The sequence below is a fragment of the Buteo buteo genome, chromosome 8 (assembly GCF_964188355.1).
Source record: "Buteo buteo chromosome 8, bButBut1.hap1.1, whole genome shotgun sequence".
Lineage (NCBI taxonomy): Eukaryota > Metazoa > Chordata > Aves > Accipitriformes > Accipitridae > Buteo > Buteo buteo.
In genome coordinates this window covers 24,908,128-24,928,917 of record NC_134178.1, presented here as the reverse complement: position 1 = coordinate 24,928,917, position 20,790 = coordinate 24,908,128, and the positions used below count along the sequence as shown (strand labels likewise).

The 20,790-nt window shown below is 38.4% G+C and overlaps 1 protein-coding gene across 2 annotated transcripts in view; it reads right to left on the bottom strand.

Moving 5' to 3' along the window:
* Positions 1-826: 826 nt before the first annotated feature.
* SAMSN1 (SAM domain, SH3 domain and nuclear localization signals 1) overlaps positions 827-20,790 on the bottom strand; it is a 190,718-nt gene continuing 170,754 nt past the window's right edge. For both annotated transcript variants that reach the window (XM_075033930.1, XM_075033931.1), the window contains 7 exons: positions 19,681-19,752; positions 18,946-19,101; positions 16,766-16,886; positions 15,191-15,342; positions 12,651-12,857; positions 11,498-11,648; positions 827-2,006 (listed from right to left, as the gene is read on the bottom strand). In XM_075033930.1, the coding sequence (XP_074890031.1) occupies positions 1,807-2,006; positions 11,498-11,648; positions 12,651-12,857; positions 15,191-15,342; positions 16,766-16,886; positions 18,946-19,101; positions 19,681-19,752 (1,059 nt within the window). In that variant the 3' untranslated portion in view covers positions 827-1,806. The remainder of the gene's footprint in view (positions 2,007-11,497; positions 11,649-12,650; positions 12,858-15,190; positions 15,343-16,765; positions 16,887-18,945; positions 19,102-19,680; positions 19,753-20,790) is intronic.

Below are 20,790 nucleotides of genomic sequence, written 5' to 3'. Positions count from 1 at the left end.
TTCAGGCTGACTTTCGTCCTGTAAAATGAGGAGATGATAGAAGCCAATCCAGCTACATTATTTCAGAAAAAGTTATTAGAGTCATATTAAGTCAAGTCAGTACTGCATGTCATGACACACTGCTGGTTGGAAAAGCCCTAAGAAACAAATATAGCTGCTTGATACAAGCTCTCACGTACTTCATCTCTTCAAGGGATTCTGCATCCCCACCATGCCTGGAAATGTAAGGTCATTGCTGCTAAATGATGACAACTGTTGTGAGCGTAAAAACTAACTTAAAACCAGAAACAAGTCTTAGCATTTGCCATTCTTGTTTATTTTTCTAAACAGACTTTATTTACTCCAAATCTTTGAAATCTAGTTAATGCAATTTTCTAAAATTGCCGTTTTTATAGTATCGCCTTTGAAGCAGATATGTGTATTAGGAGTCTGACAGCAGTAGTGATTTGAGGGCTCATGAAAACTACAGAAAGCATTTCCATTGGCGGGGGGGGGGGGGGGGGGGGAGAAAAGCTTTCCACTTGTTTATAGCTTCTTCAGAAATACTCTTTTTGGGGTGGAACTTTCCATGTTTCATCTCTTCTGAAGGTGATTTTCTTTTAAGCTGTCAGCAATATGTGGAAACTTTTTAACATAAATGCAAAATGCCTTAAATTATGAAAATTGCATGACTAATTGGTGAGCAAAAAGTTTCTCTATTGATTTGATACACAGATTGTTATGCATGATAAAAATGCTCGGTGGAGTTGCCATTTACTGTGTTAGTCTTAGAGCAGTCTTTGAAATCTAATGACCACATTAAAAATCAAGTCGTTTTTAAAGGGCTCAAACACATGATTCTGTTTATTTTTGAAGGAAGTACTCTAAAAGAAGACAGGCAGTTAAAATGTGTATTTCAGTGCAAAATATACTGGGAAATGACAATAAAATCTCATATGAAAGACAATAGTGCACAATAACCACATTATCTTCCAGGTTTGTATACAAACAAATACTGTATTAACAAACTTTACACCACGCACAAAAGGTAGGATCTTCACAAAAAATCATCATAAAAGCATAGCATTATACTGATTTTTTTTTTTTTCTCCAAGCTTGTATTCTCTGTATAATGCTTTGGAAGAATGAGAACAGGTGTGAAAATAAGAGTAAAGAAATTGACAGTGCATAAGCCATTCAGATGGCTATGTTCTCTAAAAGATAATGAACACAGAGAGCTTGATTCAGATTCACACTACAGTTCTTTCATACCTCAAAGATAAAGTGTAGGAGACGATAGTCTACTTTAGCGCCCATTTTGGAGAAGAATGGTATGAAACAGCTTTAATATTAATGAGAATTAGCTCGGTACTTTTCAAAGTAGGATGTGAATGTATCCACCTTTTTATTATGATGATATATCAATGAAAATACATTCTGTACAAATAACAGCAAAACACATCTGAAAATAGAGACAGTGTGATTAATCCATATCTTTTTAAAATAAATATGTACGATATTTACATTTTGGACAGTTCCAGAAATGAACATGTCCAGATTATGTACCTAAACCAATTCTTTATTATTATAGAAAATGCATTTGCTGTACAAATATTTATAAATACATATGTATAAACTTTTTCAGTGAAATGTCTGTGGATTCGTTGAAAAGAAAAGCATGAGATATTATTAAACAGTCTAGAGCATCATACATCAGACAGAAGTAGCTTTTTGGTGTTGAGAAGATTTTTTCTTCTGCTTCTGTGCATCACACCCGCAAATCTGATTGTCTTTTCTGAAAATCTGCAGAAAAGCAGCAGGACTGAATCAGTTTGACTCAGTGATTGTTACTGACTGCACCATGTCAGACAGGGTTTCTGGGTCTACTTCTTCTTTACCATTATCTGAATTTTCTGATGAGATATAACAGCCAGAATCTCTTGGACAGTCATTTAACTGTGATTTGTCAAAGCCATGGTGAGGGCTCAGCGTCTCCTGACCACCCTCACTTTTTTGCTGTTGTTCAACTAGAAAGAACAGGAAAAGCGAGAAAAAAATTGTCAAAATAAGTATCCTGGAAAAGACTTTGAGATAGAAACATGACTGATGATGAAGATCTGTAGAAACAGAGTTGGTAATATACACATGACTAGATCAGTATCTTTTGGCTATCAGAAACAGAAACCTCAGCATCAAAGAACTAAAAATATTACATGAGTATAACAACATCTAAGCTAATGTTGAGGTTGGCTTTGATCCTGCAGTATGTTGCTTAGAGATGAATGCCAGAGACTTTGGCCTCATCCTTAAGACTGAGGTCCTTTAGGCTGTCCACAGGTGCAACAGTCACCATGCATGGTCACCATGCCCCCAGTAGAGATGGCAGCTTTTCCCTTCCCCCATTCATGTATTCCAGAGCCTGTTCATGCAATTAATCATGTTGCCTACTGTGCCTTGTTTATAACACATTGCATTATAGATGCTTTTGAATGTAACCCCCACCATTTTACCTACTCTATGCACTGTGTAGCAAGATATAATGCATTGGTCTTCAGAATTGCTCAGCATATAGACATGGTAATCAGGTTTTCTAAAGCACTGGACTTTTCAGTGGGAGTGGGTGGCTGATAGAAACTTCCTAAGCTTAGCTTGATATCCAAAAGGTTATTTTCCAAAACACAAAGCACTCAGAAAAAGCTAAGATGCCTAACTCCTGCTGTATGGTTTTTGAACACTGTTCCAAAACTAAATAGAAGCAAATTGTCTTGCAAATAGCTTGTCCTTGTTCAGCTGCTGTATGACTAATCTATTCAAACACAAAAATCTGCAACTCAGGGAAAGTATCGACAGACCTCTCAAAAAAAGCTCAACAAGGTGGTGCCTCACAGGCAGGATATACCTGTATATCATGAATCTAATATATCTTGTGGTTAAAGTTTGTGCTCCTGTTTGCTGGCTGTGAAATACATGAGGTTTACTTACAGTAAATTTCTTCAGAAAACAAGCTATAAAATCTTTCACTTTCATACTTTTCTTTTTCCTTATCTCCCTTCTGTAACTGTATTTTTGCTTCAAACTGTGGCTTGCTTGCCAAACAAAGTATAAGAAACAGATCTCACAAGAAACAGAGTTTTACCCCAGATTTTAGCTCTTCAGAAAAATGGTACCTTTTTGCTTTTGCAAAGAAAGTTCCCTTATTTCACTTTAATTGTTACTCCATGGTTAAATAGTTAGCTTCGAAACTTTAGTCAGATTTAAGCTGTCTCAATTCAAGTACAGGCAGAATGGAAGTCATAGTACATGAAGGATTTTATCCTTCATCAAAATCTTAATCTAGTTTAGCTCCAGGGTAGAGTCTCAGAATTATAAAATTTCCATACTGACATTTGTTTCAGCTGTTGGAAATTATAAGCTTTGGCAACATGGGAAAGATTTACACTTTGGATTTTTTTTTTTTTTTAAATCTTGTGTTATATTGTATAGCAAGAATAAATTAGAAAAGAAAAATTGAAATGTTTCACTCTGAAAATATTGAAATGGAACAGCAGGAAAGTCAGGACCTGTCTTCATTGTGCGAGATTTCAATGAACTTGTTTCACAAAGCATTTTGATATATTGAGAAATATTTCTAGGTCCTGATGGAAGTCTTGTAGATTTGTTTGGACTAATTAATTCTGTTTAACATTTTCTAACTTTCAGTTGCCTAATTAAGTTAATAAACTAATCTGATTTTGAAGGAAAGAATCCAATGTCTCAACTTAGTCATTTTTGCATGAATAGGTTATAAGCATAACCTTATGTATTGGGGAAAAAAAATTCCTATTACTTTAAATACTTTCCAAAGAATAGAAGTCACACCTTGTTCCCAAATAAATTAATGGTTAATTGCACTTGTGTGAAAGAGTACACCTTTCATCAGATTTAATTGATATCTGTAACTGATCGCCTTCTCACCTTACAGAACATAGTTTGTCATGTCAAATGTTATCTTTCTTTGCAGGGAAAATATTTGATCATGTAGGGTCCAATTGATTTCTGATTTAAGTCAGGAAGGAATTACAAAAGGCATTACACCAGTGAAGGTATTACTGCTGCTATTAGTAGCAACAGAAGTACTTTAGCACAAATAACAGCAGATGCTCCAGTAAAGCCTTGTCTAAATTGTGTCATTAGCTCCTTGCACCCATCCCACAGGCACCAAGATGACCCAGGTCTTGGTTGCTGTGGGCTGACAGAGCTCAGCCCATGGCTGGGCGATGTAGTCCTGCGCGGTTGCAGGCAGGGCTCCCCTGCCCTCCTCTGTAATCCCCTCATCAGCCTAATGCTGCTTGCTGGTGCTTATATCAGCTTCTGTAGCATCATCTGCTGCCCTGGGAAGCAGTGACCTAAAAAGTGTTAATCCTGTTTACATTTTCAAGGTCAAAGAGGAACCTCCATCCACTTTGTTTGTTTTACGATGGAAAGAAGACCAAGTAACTAGTGGATTAAAAAGACAATGCAGTTTCAGTCAGTGTATTAGTGCCCTGCAACTAGTTGTGATAATCTGAGTAGTTCCTATGTGAAAAACAGATCCTAAATTCTTTTGCAGCAATGTCTTTGCCTTGTGTGTTTCAGGGAAAAAGACACAGGCAAGCCTGGAACTGAGATTTTTTTAAAATCTGAATTTAGGTCAGTTAGGAGAATAAGAAATTTCTATTTAGAAAACATACAGATATGTAAAAATTCTGTCTCTTCCCCTAACACTAGAAGAATTTTTTTACAAGAAAAACTGAAAACCAAAAATGTTCAGGTGTTCGAGACAGTAAAAATATTTTCTATTTTTTATTCTGAGCAGATAAAGTTGAAGAACATCCCCCCCGCCCCATTTAAGAAGAAAAGACTGAAAGCAAACTTTGGTGCTTTTTTCCCTCTCTCTTTAAAGGAGCCTTAAATATTATGCAGTAACTACTAAACCACTTGAACAGGATACTGAGTATTATAAATATTCGTAGCATTCAATTTTAGATGTTGCTTCACAAGAAAAGATGTTTTTCTTTTTCTTTTCTACTTTTGGCTCTTACATTCAGTTCTACTTAATTTCTTCCTCTAACACGTACATGTTCAAGTTCCACATTAGTAGAGGTAAGTTTGCTGTCTTAATCTTTTGGACATCAGAAGAAAGATGCTCAGGGAACAGGAATTGATAAAATTAAACTGCTGTTAGATGTTGCAGAATCATCAGAAATAGCTATCTTATCAACAAATGGAAGTTCTATCATTTTTTCTACAGTAAAGCAGTTTCATATAAGATAAATAGCTTTCAGTCACTGTTGTCTATGATATGGCCAGAAGAGTCCAAGATATGCATCATTTTGACACATATATTCTAATACTACTTTAAAAGGTAGGATTATATTCAGACTTCTGAAAAAAATGTGAGGCCTTTAGCCTTAGTAATAGATGTGTGATGCATACTTATCTTCCTCGCTGTTTAGATCTTTGAAATGAATATTTGTTACTCAATGACATCGATGTGCATGACACATGCAGGAATAGATCTCTTTTTTCCTTCACCAACTTTTTTTCCCTTTTTAATGAGTTTAGAGTCCTGATTAGGAAAGCACTTTAAGCTTAGGTTTAAGGCAATTCAGCTCAAGAATGTACAGAGGTCACACTGACTCCTGTGCGGTTATGTCAGTTTAAACCAGAGGAGTGGCAGGAGGCTTGGATTTTGTCTTGGAAGAAAAGAAGGTCACCCAGAAACAAGCCGTACTTCATGAGTGTGCCCTCTGAGAGTCTGCCTTCAAGAGTTTTGCCCAGGAGGAGAACTGGGCTAGGAGCACAATGCTTTAGGCTGAGTCACTTGTATGCCTTCCTGGAAGGTGCAGCAGTGACGTACTGAGCAGCACCATACAATAACTAAATAGAACAAAGTGTGTCTTCAAGGCTGATGTTAGACCTCCTAGGTACATGTGACGGCCATGTATCAACCTGTAGTGGCAGTACCAGTCAGACCACCTAAGTGTTAAAATGAAATGAAAACTCACAAAGCATCAAACTCAGAAAGGATCATTTTGAAGCAGTAAATGGCGCTACTTCTTGAAAAAGAAGCAGAGAAACCTGAAGTGGCTCTGTACACGCATGCAATACTTTGGGGACTCAAAGGAGTAAATCTTTTGTGGATGTTTACACACATGCAACTTAAAAAACTGAACTCACTGAAGTCAGTGGCATAGCTTTTCTGGGAGGGATACTGAAGTGATGTGAGAGGAGAGTCCATGGTGAAAACAGAAATGAGAAGCTTCTTTTTTCTCTAAAATCTGGAAGCAAACAGATAAGCCTGAAAAAAGGTGAAAAATACTAATACTCATGCAAGGATGACCTTCCTTGGGAAATCTGGAAATATTTTGTCCAGGTCAATGACTTGTGCCACAATACAGAAGGGGAGATTGTCTTTGAGCACTATTTGACTTTGACATGATATTGTGTAATCCCAGGTACTTAAAGGGACTGCCCAGTGTAAAATGATACTCTTGATGCTAGGTCCTGATGTAAGGAATGCAACTGAGAACTGAAATTCATGTCCTCAGCTATCTACTATCTTGCTGTCCAAGTACAATAAATAAGGAACAAACCTTATCTGGTACTAACAGTGAGATTTAGAGTATGATCTGGCAATTATACATGAAAAGTAAGCTAAGGAAGTGCATTTGGGGAGATAAGCATAAAATATTATCCCCCAAATTGCATATATGCACCTTTTTTATTTTTTCTATAAAATTAACTGTATGCACATATCCAGTGAAGTCTCTAAGTCTTCTGTAACTCAGAATTGCTTCAGTGTAATGTAACTTGCTGGACTTCAGGAATGAACCTCTTGACTTACATCATCTAAGTGAGAAGAGAATCAAGGCTATTTTGCACACATAAAAATGTATGTCCTGGGAAGCAGTCAAGAAAAAAGTTCTAAACTTCTTTTATTACTTTATTCATTAACCATCCAGCAACTGCTTCACTTTAAAAATAGCATCCTACAAAAGCACAGACATCCATCTCCTGTCTAGAAGCCATCTGGGAGAAGAATGGAAAGCTATTAAGAAATACTTTATAAAAAAGAGCTTTTTTTTCCTACCTAGCCATGAATTCATGGGAACCAATCATTTTGTCCCAAATATATAGGTCTGATAAACTTATAGAAAATCTAAAAAGAGACTTGGGAAGGGGGGAAGGTCGTGAGGAGCTTACAAGGCCTTGCAGTTCTAGGATAGCCTTGCTATGTGAAGTACTTGAAGATGGTGAATTTGGGCCTGGACTCCCAGGAAAGGTAGAATGAAGGTAGCACAGTACCAGGAAACAAAATCTGCTTAAAAAAACCTATGTGGTAGCACTTGCTAAATAAAACTTTTTAATTCCTGGTATAAGATGGATAAAGTTTCTCCTTTCAAATTCATTCAGTTCTAAATCACACGTAAGATGAAACAATTCTCGCTGTCAGAAATCCTACCTTCTGGATGGCTTTAAGAAGCATATAATGTGGAAACTATTGCTGCAGTTCTTCTGGTTAGAAAACTCAGTAACTATTTATTCTGCAACATGAATTATATAGTCACAAGTATGCAGCATGAAGAAATCACTTGGTATAACATACAATAAATGTCAAGAAAAAGCCAAGGAGAGAAAAAGAAATTAAAAGCCTCGTAAAAACATCTGGACATTTCACAATATCAGATATCACATTAAAGAAATATTAAATCTTTTTTTACTACATTTATAGTAGAATCTAGTAAAATGAGGCTATATTCCAGCATGCTTGGCTGTTCTGAATAATAGCAGAGCCAGTCACAAAAACTCAGAAACCCTTGCATTTCAACTCTGGACCATACCTGAGACTCCATCCATTAATCAAACATGTGCTTTGTGGAAGCACGAATGTAATCCAAAGACATGGAAGTCTTCCAAGCTCTGTGAGAAAGATGGACTTAGAACACTATATAGGGTCTATGGCCTTAGTATATTTTTTTCACAAAGCTTATAAAAAGAGTGAACTTTTACCTGGAAAAATGCTGAACTTATATCTAGAATACTCTTGGCCAGTAAACAGATTACCTTGTAGCTGTGGGTAATTATGCTGCTCACTTCTAAGCAATGCAGAAAATCAATTTTAATTAAAAAATCATTTATGCTGGACTGAGTCATGCCCACTTAGGGGAAAAAAAAATATTGACCTAGGAAAGTTCAGTTCAGATGCAGAATTCACTTTCACAGTAGCATCCAGCTCTTTCAACCTAATTTTCCAATTGGATTGACAGAAGGACAAAGGAGGTCAAATGATTCGGACGAAGTCAGACTTATGCTGAGCTTATCCCCAGGATCATCTTGACTCCCCGTCTTTTGTTATAATGACTTAACAGATAGCTTCTATCAATCTTTAGTCTTTAGTATCTTCCTTTTTAGAGCAGGTTGTTAAATTCTGTTCTGTCCCTACCAGTCATGTGACAAATGCTGTGAACCTTTGGCAACCAGACAAGGCAAGTGTCGTGGTTTAACCCCAGTCAGCAACTAAGCACCACGCAGCCGCTCACTCACTGCCCCCCATCCAGTGGGATGGGGGAGAAAATCGGGAAAAAAGAAGTAAAACTCCTGGGTTGAGATAAGAACGGTTTAATAGAACAGAAAAGAAGAAACTAATAATGATAATGATAACACTAATAAAATGACAACAGCAATAATAAAAGGATTGGAATGTACAAATGATGCGCAGTGCAATTGCTCACCACCCGCTGATCGACACTCAGCTAGTCCCCGAGCGGCGATTGCCTGCGCCCCACTCCCCCCAGTTCCTATACTAGACATGACGTCCCATGGTTGGCCAGTTTGGGTCAGGTGCCCTGGCTGTGTCCTGTACCAACTTCTTGTGCCCCTCCAGCTTTCTCGCTGGCTGGGCATGAGAAGCTGAAAAATCCTTGACTGTAGTCTAAACACTACTTAGCAACAACTGAAAACATCAGTGTTATCAACATTCTTCACATACTAAACTCAAAACATAGCACTGTACCAGCTACTAGGAAGACAGTTAACTCTATCCCAGCTGAAACCAGGACAGCAAGGATTTGATTCAGTCCTGATTCAAGACAGTGTTGCAAACCAGTAAAGTACTTATACATGGCTTACCTTAAAATATACATGAGTCTTATGAAACTCAGCTAGACTTAAATGAATGCTTATAGCTTGCATAGTATATAAAGATGTCTTGGTTCTGGTCCCTGTGAGTATTCATAAATTATGGGAATATTATTTTATTGAATTTGAATATTAGAAAGATTGGCTTTAGCTATCTAAAGTGGATGCGAAGCAAATACTCACTTCATCTCTTAATCTAAGACTACAGTGTCATCACTGATTTTGAAGCATGGGCCACTTTGTAAGATTTAATGTTATTTCCAGAACCAGTACAAGAATTTAAACTGTTAGACTACCATACAGATAACATCAGGGACACTGTTTTGCCTGGAGAAGTGACTTAATCCCATGCTGCCAATTAGGAAGAACCCTATTTGGATAATTAAGGTAAATTTACTGATTTTCAGCATATGGCACATGTAAGGACTTTGTTAGGTTTGGTCCTTGCACAGATGTATGTAGAATATTAAGCGTTAAGATACCTTCAGAAAAAGAAAAACTTAGTGTCATCTTCTAAAAAGGTTAGGTGTCCAAGGCTGCTTGCTATGCTTTTTGCTACACAAGGAGTATAAATAGCAAACCATATCCTCGCTACTCCAGAATAATGTGACATTTGTGTGGTCTGTTAAAAACCATTATTTTTTGGTTTTGTTTTTCACACTGATGCAAAACTGCAAGATTACAATCTAGCATTTTTCATTAATTTTTTTTTTGTGTTAACTATTGATATAGAAAAAAATATACAATGAACAGTGCAAAAAGTGCAGCAAGGCTAGTTACCAAGAGGTATACACAAATATACGTATACTCAGTTTAAGGGCAGACGAGGGAAATGAACATATTTTCAAATGATTTCCAGCTAGATCCCTGCAATACAATTCTTGGAAAATGTAACCGGTTTTTTCCTGGATTCACTCTTTCAATCACTAGTTCTACATAGACAGCTCTTCAAGACTCCTTTGCTAGCCTGTCATCTCACAAAGCTGTAGACCAGAAAGAACTACTGAACCTGGTGGGCAAAGAAAACCCTTTTAATGCCTCTGCAATGTGTTTGCAAGAACCTTACCTTTCCCTGGAAGCTGACTAAGAACAGGAGAGACTCAATATACAAATGGGGTCCCGAAAAAGCCCAAACACACAGTAAAAGATAAGGCCAGCAAAGACACAAAGAGGGAGCTTAGAGAACATCTGCAGGGAAAGACGAAGGGATGAGGTAGCCAAAGGCATGCTTAGGAGCCCAGAGATGTTTTTGTACTGAAGAACATAGGGTATATATGTGCATGCAGGTATGTGCATACAAATGTACATGTGCTGGAGTGAGAACTGGAAAGCTACCTACCTACTGAGGAGATAAAAAGTGGACACCTGAAAAGAACTGATATAAAAATATCCCAGGAAGACATTGCTTTTCCAGGTCTCCTTTTCTTTCTTTCAGATGCTTCTCAATTGCAAGTGCACATTTGATGAAATGAATGCTTAGCATAGGGGTGAGTATGCACAAGTATTAATGAAGAGGAAAACATCTGTTTTGGCTGAGTGTCTAATTAAGTAGATGCTTAGCTGTAGTTTCTACAAATTTGATATAAATTATTTAAAATTAGAAATGAGGCTGGAAATATCACTAAAATATCATGATAACAGTATTTTCTGTTCTGTATCCTAGCTTTTCCACTCCCAGTGAAAGGAACAAGTGAAGAAAACATAATGGTGACCAATACACGTACATATACATGCACTGTATGATCAGCTTTCAGAAGCTCACCAGAAACTTTAGCCAGATTCATTCTGAGAAAAGAATGCAAACCAGCTATTATATATATATTTATTTTTCTTTTTTTAAAAAACCTGCCTACAAAAGAAACTGATTTGGATAAGGATTTAAGTGTGGAATAAAGTGAGGGGAGGAAAAACTGTGTTATTCTGCAGAATGTTGTTTAAAAAAATTTCAAGAGAATTCTTTACTGTAGCTATTTGAAATAAGCTCTATTCTGGTTAAGATACTAGCACAGAGTTTAGGAGGCTTATTTTCTGCTCTTGCAAAGACCTTGTTACTTTTAGGAAGCCACTTAGCCTGTCTGGGGCTTGGGTCCCCCACCATAAATAGAGTTGTTCTTAAGCAATAGTTGTAGGACCTATAAATAAGAAATTTTAAATCATTCATGTGTTACAAGTATAGTAATCATATACATATCTAGAAGAGATGTATGGTTTGCTATCTGAACAAATAAGAAACCCATCTGACTCCATGTTTCATATTTAAAAGAAAAATAATTTAACAGATCAGTGTGAGAATTGCTATTTCTTTAAATGTTTCTTCAGTTAAAACTTGCACATGACTCAAAAAAGCTTAAACGCTTACTGTCATAGTCTTGTAGGTTTTCAATTGCTGATAACAATCTTGCCCTGTCTTCTGGGTTTGAAATATTTAACTCGATCAGGTGGCTCTCCTGTAGATCCTTTAAGTCCTCTAGAGTTTCATAGCCATTTAGCAAGAGGGTTGAGGCATATTCCTACAAAGTGAAACAAGCAAATCCTTTCATGTAAACAAGCACTACATTTAGTAGAGGAATAGGCACAATTTCTCTTTTACTTTTTTTGTCAGGTTGAAATGGGGTCCATTCTCCAGTTTGATTGGCCTGCCTTTGGCAAGAGAGGACAGAGATGCCTGGGGGTCCTCCTGGCCATTCCAGCATCTCTGCCCGAGTTGTCTGTTAACAGAGTCCAGCAGCAAATTGGACCAAGACAGAGCTCTGCTGGAAATGATTTAATTTGCCGAGCATCTCGAATTTTGTGGGTCACCCCATGAGTGCCTCCCATGCTGGGTCCAGGAGGGCCTCTGAGGTAGGGTGTGCTCGGCCTTTGCACAGAAGAAGCCCTTCAATATAAGCAAGGGTGAGAAGCTGAGGGAGCCCTCAGCCATGCTGTGTCACACATGATCCCCCTTGAGCTGTGTGTCGACACAGTCTGAAACTCTGGGCATACTCCAGGGAAAGGAGTGTTTGCATCAGCACCAAAGCAATAAGCGTTATTAAAAGTGTTACCTGTAAATCATGACCTAATTATGCTTTGACACTCAGTCGAGAACTAGGGTTGCAGAGAGGGAGAGGCGCAACATGAGCATAGTGCAAAAAGACTATTGCTCCCTAAAGATCACGAGAAATTAGAAACCCAAATTCTAAATGTTGGCACTTGATTCTGACTGCAGTCCTGTCCCTGAGGTGTCCACAGTCACACACCTCCTACACTTAGGCATACAATTGCAGTCAGGTTATGGAGACTTGACAAGTCACCACTGTGCCTCTTTGCATGGAGCCTCTTAGCCTAACCAAATGATGTGGTAAAATGCAGTTCTGTAAGCCACTCACATCAGATAACAGACCTGAAGCTGCTTTGCTTTGCTGACATCAAAACTGCTGAAACCTGCCTTTCTACTTCTGCCTGTTAATGACATTCAAACCTGAGTGCACAGAAATGAAACGTTTCAAATGCAGCTGGGAAACACATTCACTGACCTGCAGGTGGACACAATCCAGGAGGTCTTGCAGTGTTTTGGGCTTGGTCCTTTTGCTTCCTCTGTGCAGCTTTACCTTTCTGGGCGCAGCTTCCTCTTCCAAGATAATATCCACGTAAATGAACTTGAAGTTTCCTACTTTGTTGTTCAGCATGCCTGTCCATATGCCCATGGGGGTTTTACAGATGATATCTATAATGTCTCCTTTCTAGAAAAAATAAAAAAAAGCACACTACTGCTTTCACATCTGGTTTGTTATATGTAGCTTTTCCTTTATGGACCAAAACCAGCACAGACAGCACAGGATCTTAACTAGTCAGTGTAAAGTAACTTTTTAAAATTACCTAGATTTAACTCTTTTGCTTTTATGAAATCCCAGCAAAATAATTACAGAAAATGGAGTTAGTCCTTATCTCCAAACCTTTGCGAAGGAGATGTGAGCCTAAGCAGCCCCGCTCACCATTTTTGTGCTCTGCTTGGTCCCTGAAAAGGCATAGGGTTGCATCAGCAATCAACTTTTGCCATGGATAGTGGGCATAGCTTTGGCAAAAAGCAAGGGACCACTGTGAGGTTATTTTCCAAATATGTGCCAAACCATTTACACAGTAATCTTATTGTCCAGCATGTCAAGGGTCTTCAGAAACTGATAACTGAGCTGTGTGAAAGGTAGACTCTTACCCATTTTACAGTAAAAAACACTGGCTACATTTCTCAAAGGCAATAAAGAACATTTAACTCCCTTAATATCTTCCTGTCTGTCCTTCCCAAAGGACTGAGAAATTTTCCCACTACTATTAACAAAACTGACTAAGAAAATAGTTGAAGGTGCCTTGGCAGACAGATTGAAAGGCTTCAGCTCTCCACACTTGTGCATTCACTCACAAATGTGAGTGCAAAAAAAGAGTGACAACACAGCTACTTTGAGAGGGCTTTCTGGTAAAGGTGTTCACAGCCACGCTGTGGGAACCAAGGTCTCTGCTCAGCACAACAGTCACTCTGAGTAATTCTCATAGTAGAAAGGCTCCCTTGTATGTCACACCCCCTACACAACTTGCTCCCATGACCTCAGAATTGAGTCCTCTCTTCTGGGCAGGTACCACGGAACTTATAAAAATTATGAAAGTCTTTAAAGAGTTATCCAACAAATCCCCAGGTACACACTTCTTTGGCATTCTGTTGCAAAGTTAAAAATCCAGCTCAGTTTGTTAAAATATCTGTGAAAAACTCCAAGACTTTCAAATCTTTTCTGATCTGGTCAAGAAACTGCAAGTAAAGTGGCCACACTAGTTTCGATACAAACACAATTAAGAAATTGATTGTGTTCCAGTGACCCGGTTTTGTTAGAATATGGAGCTCAGAGCTATGAGCATGTTTAAAATGGAAACTAAACAAACATTTGTTTAAAGCTCTATAAGCACACATATTAGTCTGCACACTCATGGAGGCTCAGGAACTTCAGATGTGGATGCAGATCAGGATTAGGCAGTGGCTCTAAGCCAAGCTGAAGATGCACTTTGAATTCAGATTCAGGGTACTGAAATTTTGTGAGATAAATTTAGGGGATTTCAACCCTAAGTATTAGTTCATAATTCTAAAATACACCACCCCAGTGACTAAAAACAAAACCTGTGTGAGCCACCAGACATTTTCTGTTTTGTGACCAGTTAAGCTGTTTTGAAAGAAATGCCCTAGGTGTGGGTGGAAGTGGACGGCAAGTGGTGAAGACTGCAAGTGCTGGCCGAGCAATGGCTGTAATGTAGGCCAGAGAGGAGGAAAGGGAGACTGCAGTGAGATACAGATCAGGATTTTGACAAAAAGAAAACACTGTAAAGAAGAGGAGAAGATGCTGAAGTGTGACTATAATCTGGATATAAAGGTGTTTACAAAGACGGAAAAGAAAGAAGTCCAGATTACAGACATGAGTAGTGTGAATGATGATGATGTTGAATGTATTTGTGTATGGAAGAAGAAAAGGGCTGGGCTTTTTTAGTAATGTTCAACTGGGCCCATGTCTGGAGCTCCTTTTTCTCACTCACATAGCCTGGACGCCCCTGCCATGTTGTCAGGGCCAAAGAAAATTCATAGTTCAAAGGTACATTTAAAGAAAACTTAATGGAAAGGCGAACTCTTTTCATTAAAGACAATGGGCGCCACTGAGCTTTTGGTATATCATTATTGTGACTGAAAAAGCTGGGGAGGCAACATCACATCCCATGAGACTCAGGTTTGTCTTACTCCAGACCTAGTATGGGGGAAGCAATATGTATTTTAGTCTGAGGAAAGCTGTGGTATCCAGGTAGATACCACAGTAAGATACCTACCCGCAGTCTATGCCTTAAAAAGCCCTTACTGGCATTTGGCTTTGCAGCATTGTCTGAACTAAGTCCTTATAGAACCATTGCAAAACCAGATTGGTCTTGCTTTTAGAGTGTTACACGTGCTTAATGGTTAAAAAAGCATTAGTAAACATACTCTTCACATGTAAACAAAGTCCCCTTGGTATACTTAGTGGAAAAGAAGAAATCCTGGTGGTTGTCTTACCTTGATTTTTAGAGAGTCGGTGTCATAAGGACTTGGTGTGAAGTCTGTGTGAACTTTGGCTCGACCGCAGAAGGGCCCACTGTAAGGGACTTCGTCATCAAACCGGAGGCTGTCCCTGTTGCTTGTTCCATCTGAGCAGCTGGTCACCCCACCTTAAAGAGAGTTAAGTTGAGAGATCTCCTGCACCAAATGCCCAGACATGCAATTCTGCACAGTAGCCAAGAGGAAAGTGTTCAAAAGCACAGAATTAGAGAAAGAGTGTACTCTGTGATTTTGACACATTCCAGGAAAAATACATTCAATAAAAGGCATACTACAAGAGACTGAAGAAAATAAGTAGGACACCTTTCATTACTATCTTCTCTACAATAATCTTTTTCTGGTGATGATACTAATAGACTACACATTTTACTTACAGACTTTTTGAAATATTACCTCTGCAGATTAGTAAAATGTACTCTAAAAGTGCAATTTAGGGAATGAATTCTGCTGAACTTCTCCTGTTTATTCAGAGAAATGAAAACAAGTACTGTAGAAGTTATTTTATTTCATTACAGAACTAGCTGAAACATCAAAGGAACCTGCATTGCAGAGGGAAATTTTAATCTTATCAACATTTCTGCCTGTCATTTTATCCAAGTCGAGCAATAAAATATCCGCAGAGTAATTCAAGCAAATTTGAGCAAGCTCTGCAATATCCCATCCAAATATGTTTTTAGATAAGAGCAGCAGTGTGTTGGAAGTAAACTCCCATATACAATTTTCACAAATCATATCATAGGAAATGATCATAAAAATGGTTTTGTTTGAGGTGATTGCTAAAGTGCACAGCTCCATCTCAGGGCCAGATTAACTAGTTAGTGCAAATGGTCTGGACTGCAGCTCGAGTCCCCACTCAAGGCTCACATGGTACCTGCAGTGATGGCACAGCAACGTCATCATGGACAGCTGTGGCCTGCTGCCCAGCAGATGTCCACAGCAGAGCAGCGGATAGAGAGGTGGAGGCAAACTCCACTTATCATCAGAGATTCATCTGCCCTCTGACTGAGACTACCCTGTTGAGGGAGGATTTTCAGTGGGTTTGTGGAGAAGCAGACTGTGTCTCTCTGCATCATGACCTGAAGCCACCAGGTCAGGCCCCCATCACCCATCATCTCAGAGAGACCTTTCCCTTTGTCTGCCTCACATCTGCAGAGTGAAGGATGAACTCACAGCCACTGCCCCCAGAGAGGATGCTTGTGTGGCTGCACCCAGTGATTGCAGCCCTATAGGTGCCAGCACCATAGCAGTGTTAACCCCAAAAAACATTTATGGCATATGTACCAGCAAAATGTCCTATAAGCCATGTTATTTTTTTACTGCAGTTAATATTTCCCCTCTTAACACTCAGCTGATTTCTGGAGGGAGGTATATCTACCATAGCTGCCACCCATTTAATCAAATTACACTTTTGTCTGCCAGACTGAAGAGCTCTCTACTATCACATTTTTGACCACCAGCTCTGATACCTCAGACTTAAACAATAACAATATTGATCCAATGACTGAATAAGAAGTATGGATATATTGTACTTACTAGATGAGCTCTGGCCACTGTTCAGACTATAGAGACTTTCCATAGAGTCACTGGCTTTTAGGGAGACCTTCTCAGTGCGTATTCCACCACCAGGATCACTCTCATCTTTTTCTTCTTCATTCTTTAACAGAAAAATCAGATGTTAACTACCAGGAGATGTATTTTAAACAAACAGTTGCTTTTTTCTTGTAAATCATCATTGGAGATGAACTTGTCATTACACTTTATTAAGAACCACTCTATAAGAGAAAGTGTTTTAGAAGTTGATGCCTGCTACTAAGGATGACCAGCACCACCCCTAGCACCTTATGATCTTGGAGAAATCCCCTGTCTCCTCTCTGCCCCGCTTACTTCATTCCACTCCTGCTCAAGCAGCTAAACTGATTCTCCATGTCAGAAAACTGCAGTATACCACAGCAGTGACAAAGGCTTGTAATGGGAAATTCTCAGGTACCCAGGTAAGCTGTTTTTTCTGATTGTCTCAGAGGAGGAAGTATAAGTTTAATTCTGAAAGCACATGGTGAAGTGCTAGCTGATGCAGCTCTGTTTTGCATTGAACTTCTGAAAATCATGGGTGCTTGGTGGCAGGCTGGCACCCAATCCAGGGTGTTCTGGAGACAGCTTGTACACACGTACGACATCGGTGTGTTCTAGCACCATGCTCACCACATTGCCCGACCTACACATTGGCCTCAAAATCCAGTGCATTTCAGAATTAACAGAAGTGTGTTTCTCTCACAAAGTCTAATGGTGTATGAAATTGGCCCCCTGAGTTTATAACATTAAATCACACCTCAGGAATCACAGCCTATTCAAAACAATAAGATCCATATTTCAATCACAGGTAAGCTAGGGTCGATGTAACAACTAAATGAAATAATGATGAGCTTTCAAAGGAAGGAATTTCTTCAGCAGATTTCATCACATTGTCAATGTGCGTGATATTCTGATGCACCTGAAACATCCTGCAGTACTTAGGATGTTACGTTATATTTGGGGAAATATTAATTATTCATCCATTGGCTGATGAAGTCAAGCAAAGACAACAGTGCATGTAAGAAGTAGAGACCCATAGAGATACTTATAAGGTGTAGCATTGAAATGGAAGACTATATTGGTTTTCAACAAGGACAGTGCTTATTACACCAGTCAGCAGCATAACCCATAGATTAATCAGTGGGCCAGTATTGATTGTCATCATCTCCTGCAGGAATGAAGATTATGCTACATGTGTGTCCAATCAGATGATTCATTGAATTTCTGTCATGTGAATCGTTGCTGTAAATGTGCAGAAGGTAAGTGTTGAAATTCTGATTTTTCTTTCTTATAATATAAAAATCATGGATTGCAACCTCTCAAATTTTAGTAAAAAATGCAAACTGAACTAATGAAATAGGAATCTTTGTCCTTGACCTCCAAAAACTGTCTCAAGACATCCTGTGAAACTCTATTTTCTACTTGTGAAGTTTCTTACTTATTTTCCCTACTTACTTGATATTGACACATGTGTGAGATAGGATGCAGACTAGCTAGATTTTTTAGGATGATTAAGTATGACAAGTCCTTTTTCCATTTTTTTTTTAAATTTGGAACTCACTGACACAACCTATTGAGAAAACAGGGTTTGAAGTGTGTGAAACATTGTATGTTTTTTATGTTTAATAAAGATAGGTTCACTAAGATTAAATAAGATAAAAGCAGATAAGGCATATGACTTGTCATGCTCTAGGATGCTGGCTGACCTCTACAAAATGGACTTTGGAAATAATTCTTGTACTGAAAGAAAAATTCTTCTTATTAAGCATTTTGTACAAGTTGAGTATCAGACTGCTGATGGGGTTCATCCAATACTCCCTTGTGTCCACATTAGGAGATTTTTTTATGGTGCTTATACGAATGCTCCTTGATGACAAAGCAAAATTCAATGATGTAAAATTCTTATGCCTATCTTGGGCTCTTGCTGTGTGATGCTTTAATTGTATATGTGCATGTGTGAGTAAATTAACATGCACATGAAAGAAAGGGTACATACTGAAAGCTGTTCTAATTGAGTATGTGTTACCATGTTTTTATGGATTGTCGTAACTGATGACAATTGCACCATGAACAGGAAAAATGCACTTAACATTTTTACTTCACATTTATTGTTATCAAACACGAGATTCTTAAGCTATATTTACCATCTCCTCAGAGAGTGCCTTGATGTACTTTTTACCCATCTTTTTCTTCATAGTAAGGGAAATGGCTCTCATCTTCTTACCCAAACTTCCTCCATTATTTGCTGCTTTAGTTTGTACTGCATCTCCAATGTCACTTATAGTCTCCAACTCACATATCTGATTTGAAATAAAAGAGTAAGCAACAACTCACCATGAAAATGAAATTCAGTGTAGTGGAATAGGAATTACAGAAAAATATTAAGGACACCAATGCATTTAGGATGACAAAAGTAAATCATAGCCATTTTCCTGGGGAATTGTGTACCTAAACAGGTTTGCAGCACACCACCGTACATATGAATAACAGAAAGAAAATATATTTTATGCTAGAAAATGTTGTTTCCCATTGTTTATTGTCCTTAATCCAAACAAGAATTGAGGGGATTTATGCAGGTTCTTGAAAACAAAAATGACACATTTGTGGGTTGCATACACTTTCCAGTTACTTTGGGCGTGCACCAATCAGAAGTGCACTTCAGTCTTTTGGAAAAATTGTTTCTAATCTTCCCATCAAAGTACCAAAGTTTAGGTGTGATTCTCTTGTTCATTTTGGCAAGGGCTCAGTCACCCAGACAGATGTAAGTACACAAGCAAAGTTCTCACCAGTGTAAAATTTACACAATAGTTTCCAAATGTTTTTGCATAACTGTCGTGGGAAAGTGAACTGAAGAAAGTAAAACTCTGTGTTATACAGACCTCAGCTGCATCATCTGCCTTTGATATCGAGTGATGCCTGAAACGGTCAAAGCTTCCAAAGCTGCTTGTGCGCTGTAAAAAAAGAGAAGACAAACCTTGACTCACTGATGATGTCTTGGTCTGTTATTAAGACTTAAATACAACTGTCAAGTCACCTGTTTATGTTAAAATTTCCTCCAAGATCAGTGGACTGTGAACTGCTACATCCAGCTAGAAATAAACTAGGAGGTCACTATAGGGGAAAAAAATTTTGACTGTACAGCCAGAAGCAGAAAAATGAGTAAGAGAACCAATACTGCTTCAAATACTAACTAGATCATGGATATGACTGAGTTCTTCTACATCAGTTTCACATTAATTATACACAGGTATCTATGAGTTACTTCTAGGTAAGATTGCTGTCTGTCAGTTTAGAAAAAAAGCTGTTTCCATAAATATTATATGAGCTATAGAGTCCGTTATGGTGGTGTCAACTATGGCAATTTATACAGTTCACTTTTGCAGCTGGGGAGACTGTTTACAGTTCTTTGCCAACAGGAATCAGCAAGGACGGCCGAGGATTATGAATACATTTTTTCCCAAATGCATGTGTTGCAAAGGGAGTAAGTAACAGAATAATCAGGCAGACCCTGCGTTTTCTTCCCAATCCCCCAATTTGAAAATCTGATTTTTAAACATACATGGGTACAATTTTTCCCTGTGCCACAACACATAAGAAAGGCTGCATCACCTCAGCTGTGCATTAAGAGACCGTGAATGGCTTGCTTTTACTTCCTTCTAATTTTCACCCTTTCTGTGTGTGGATAATTGACATGATAAGGAGGGAAGTGGCACAGTGGGTTTTTGCAAGAGAGATCACACAGAAATACCTGCCAGACGTGCCCAGGCAAAACTGTCTGACACTGCACTGCACATGGTGGCAAACTGCATCAAATTGGCACTGATGACAAGTCAGAAGCCCCTTTAAGTGTGGCCCTAATAACAGCCAGAATTTGGACGTTTCTCAAATCTACAGTGTATTTAAGAGCTTGTTTTTATATCTTCACCAATACTCAAAGCTAAATCCAGAAAGACTCCTTTTTTTTAAGTTCTTCACTCTTCCATAGTAAA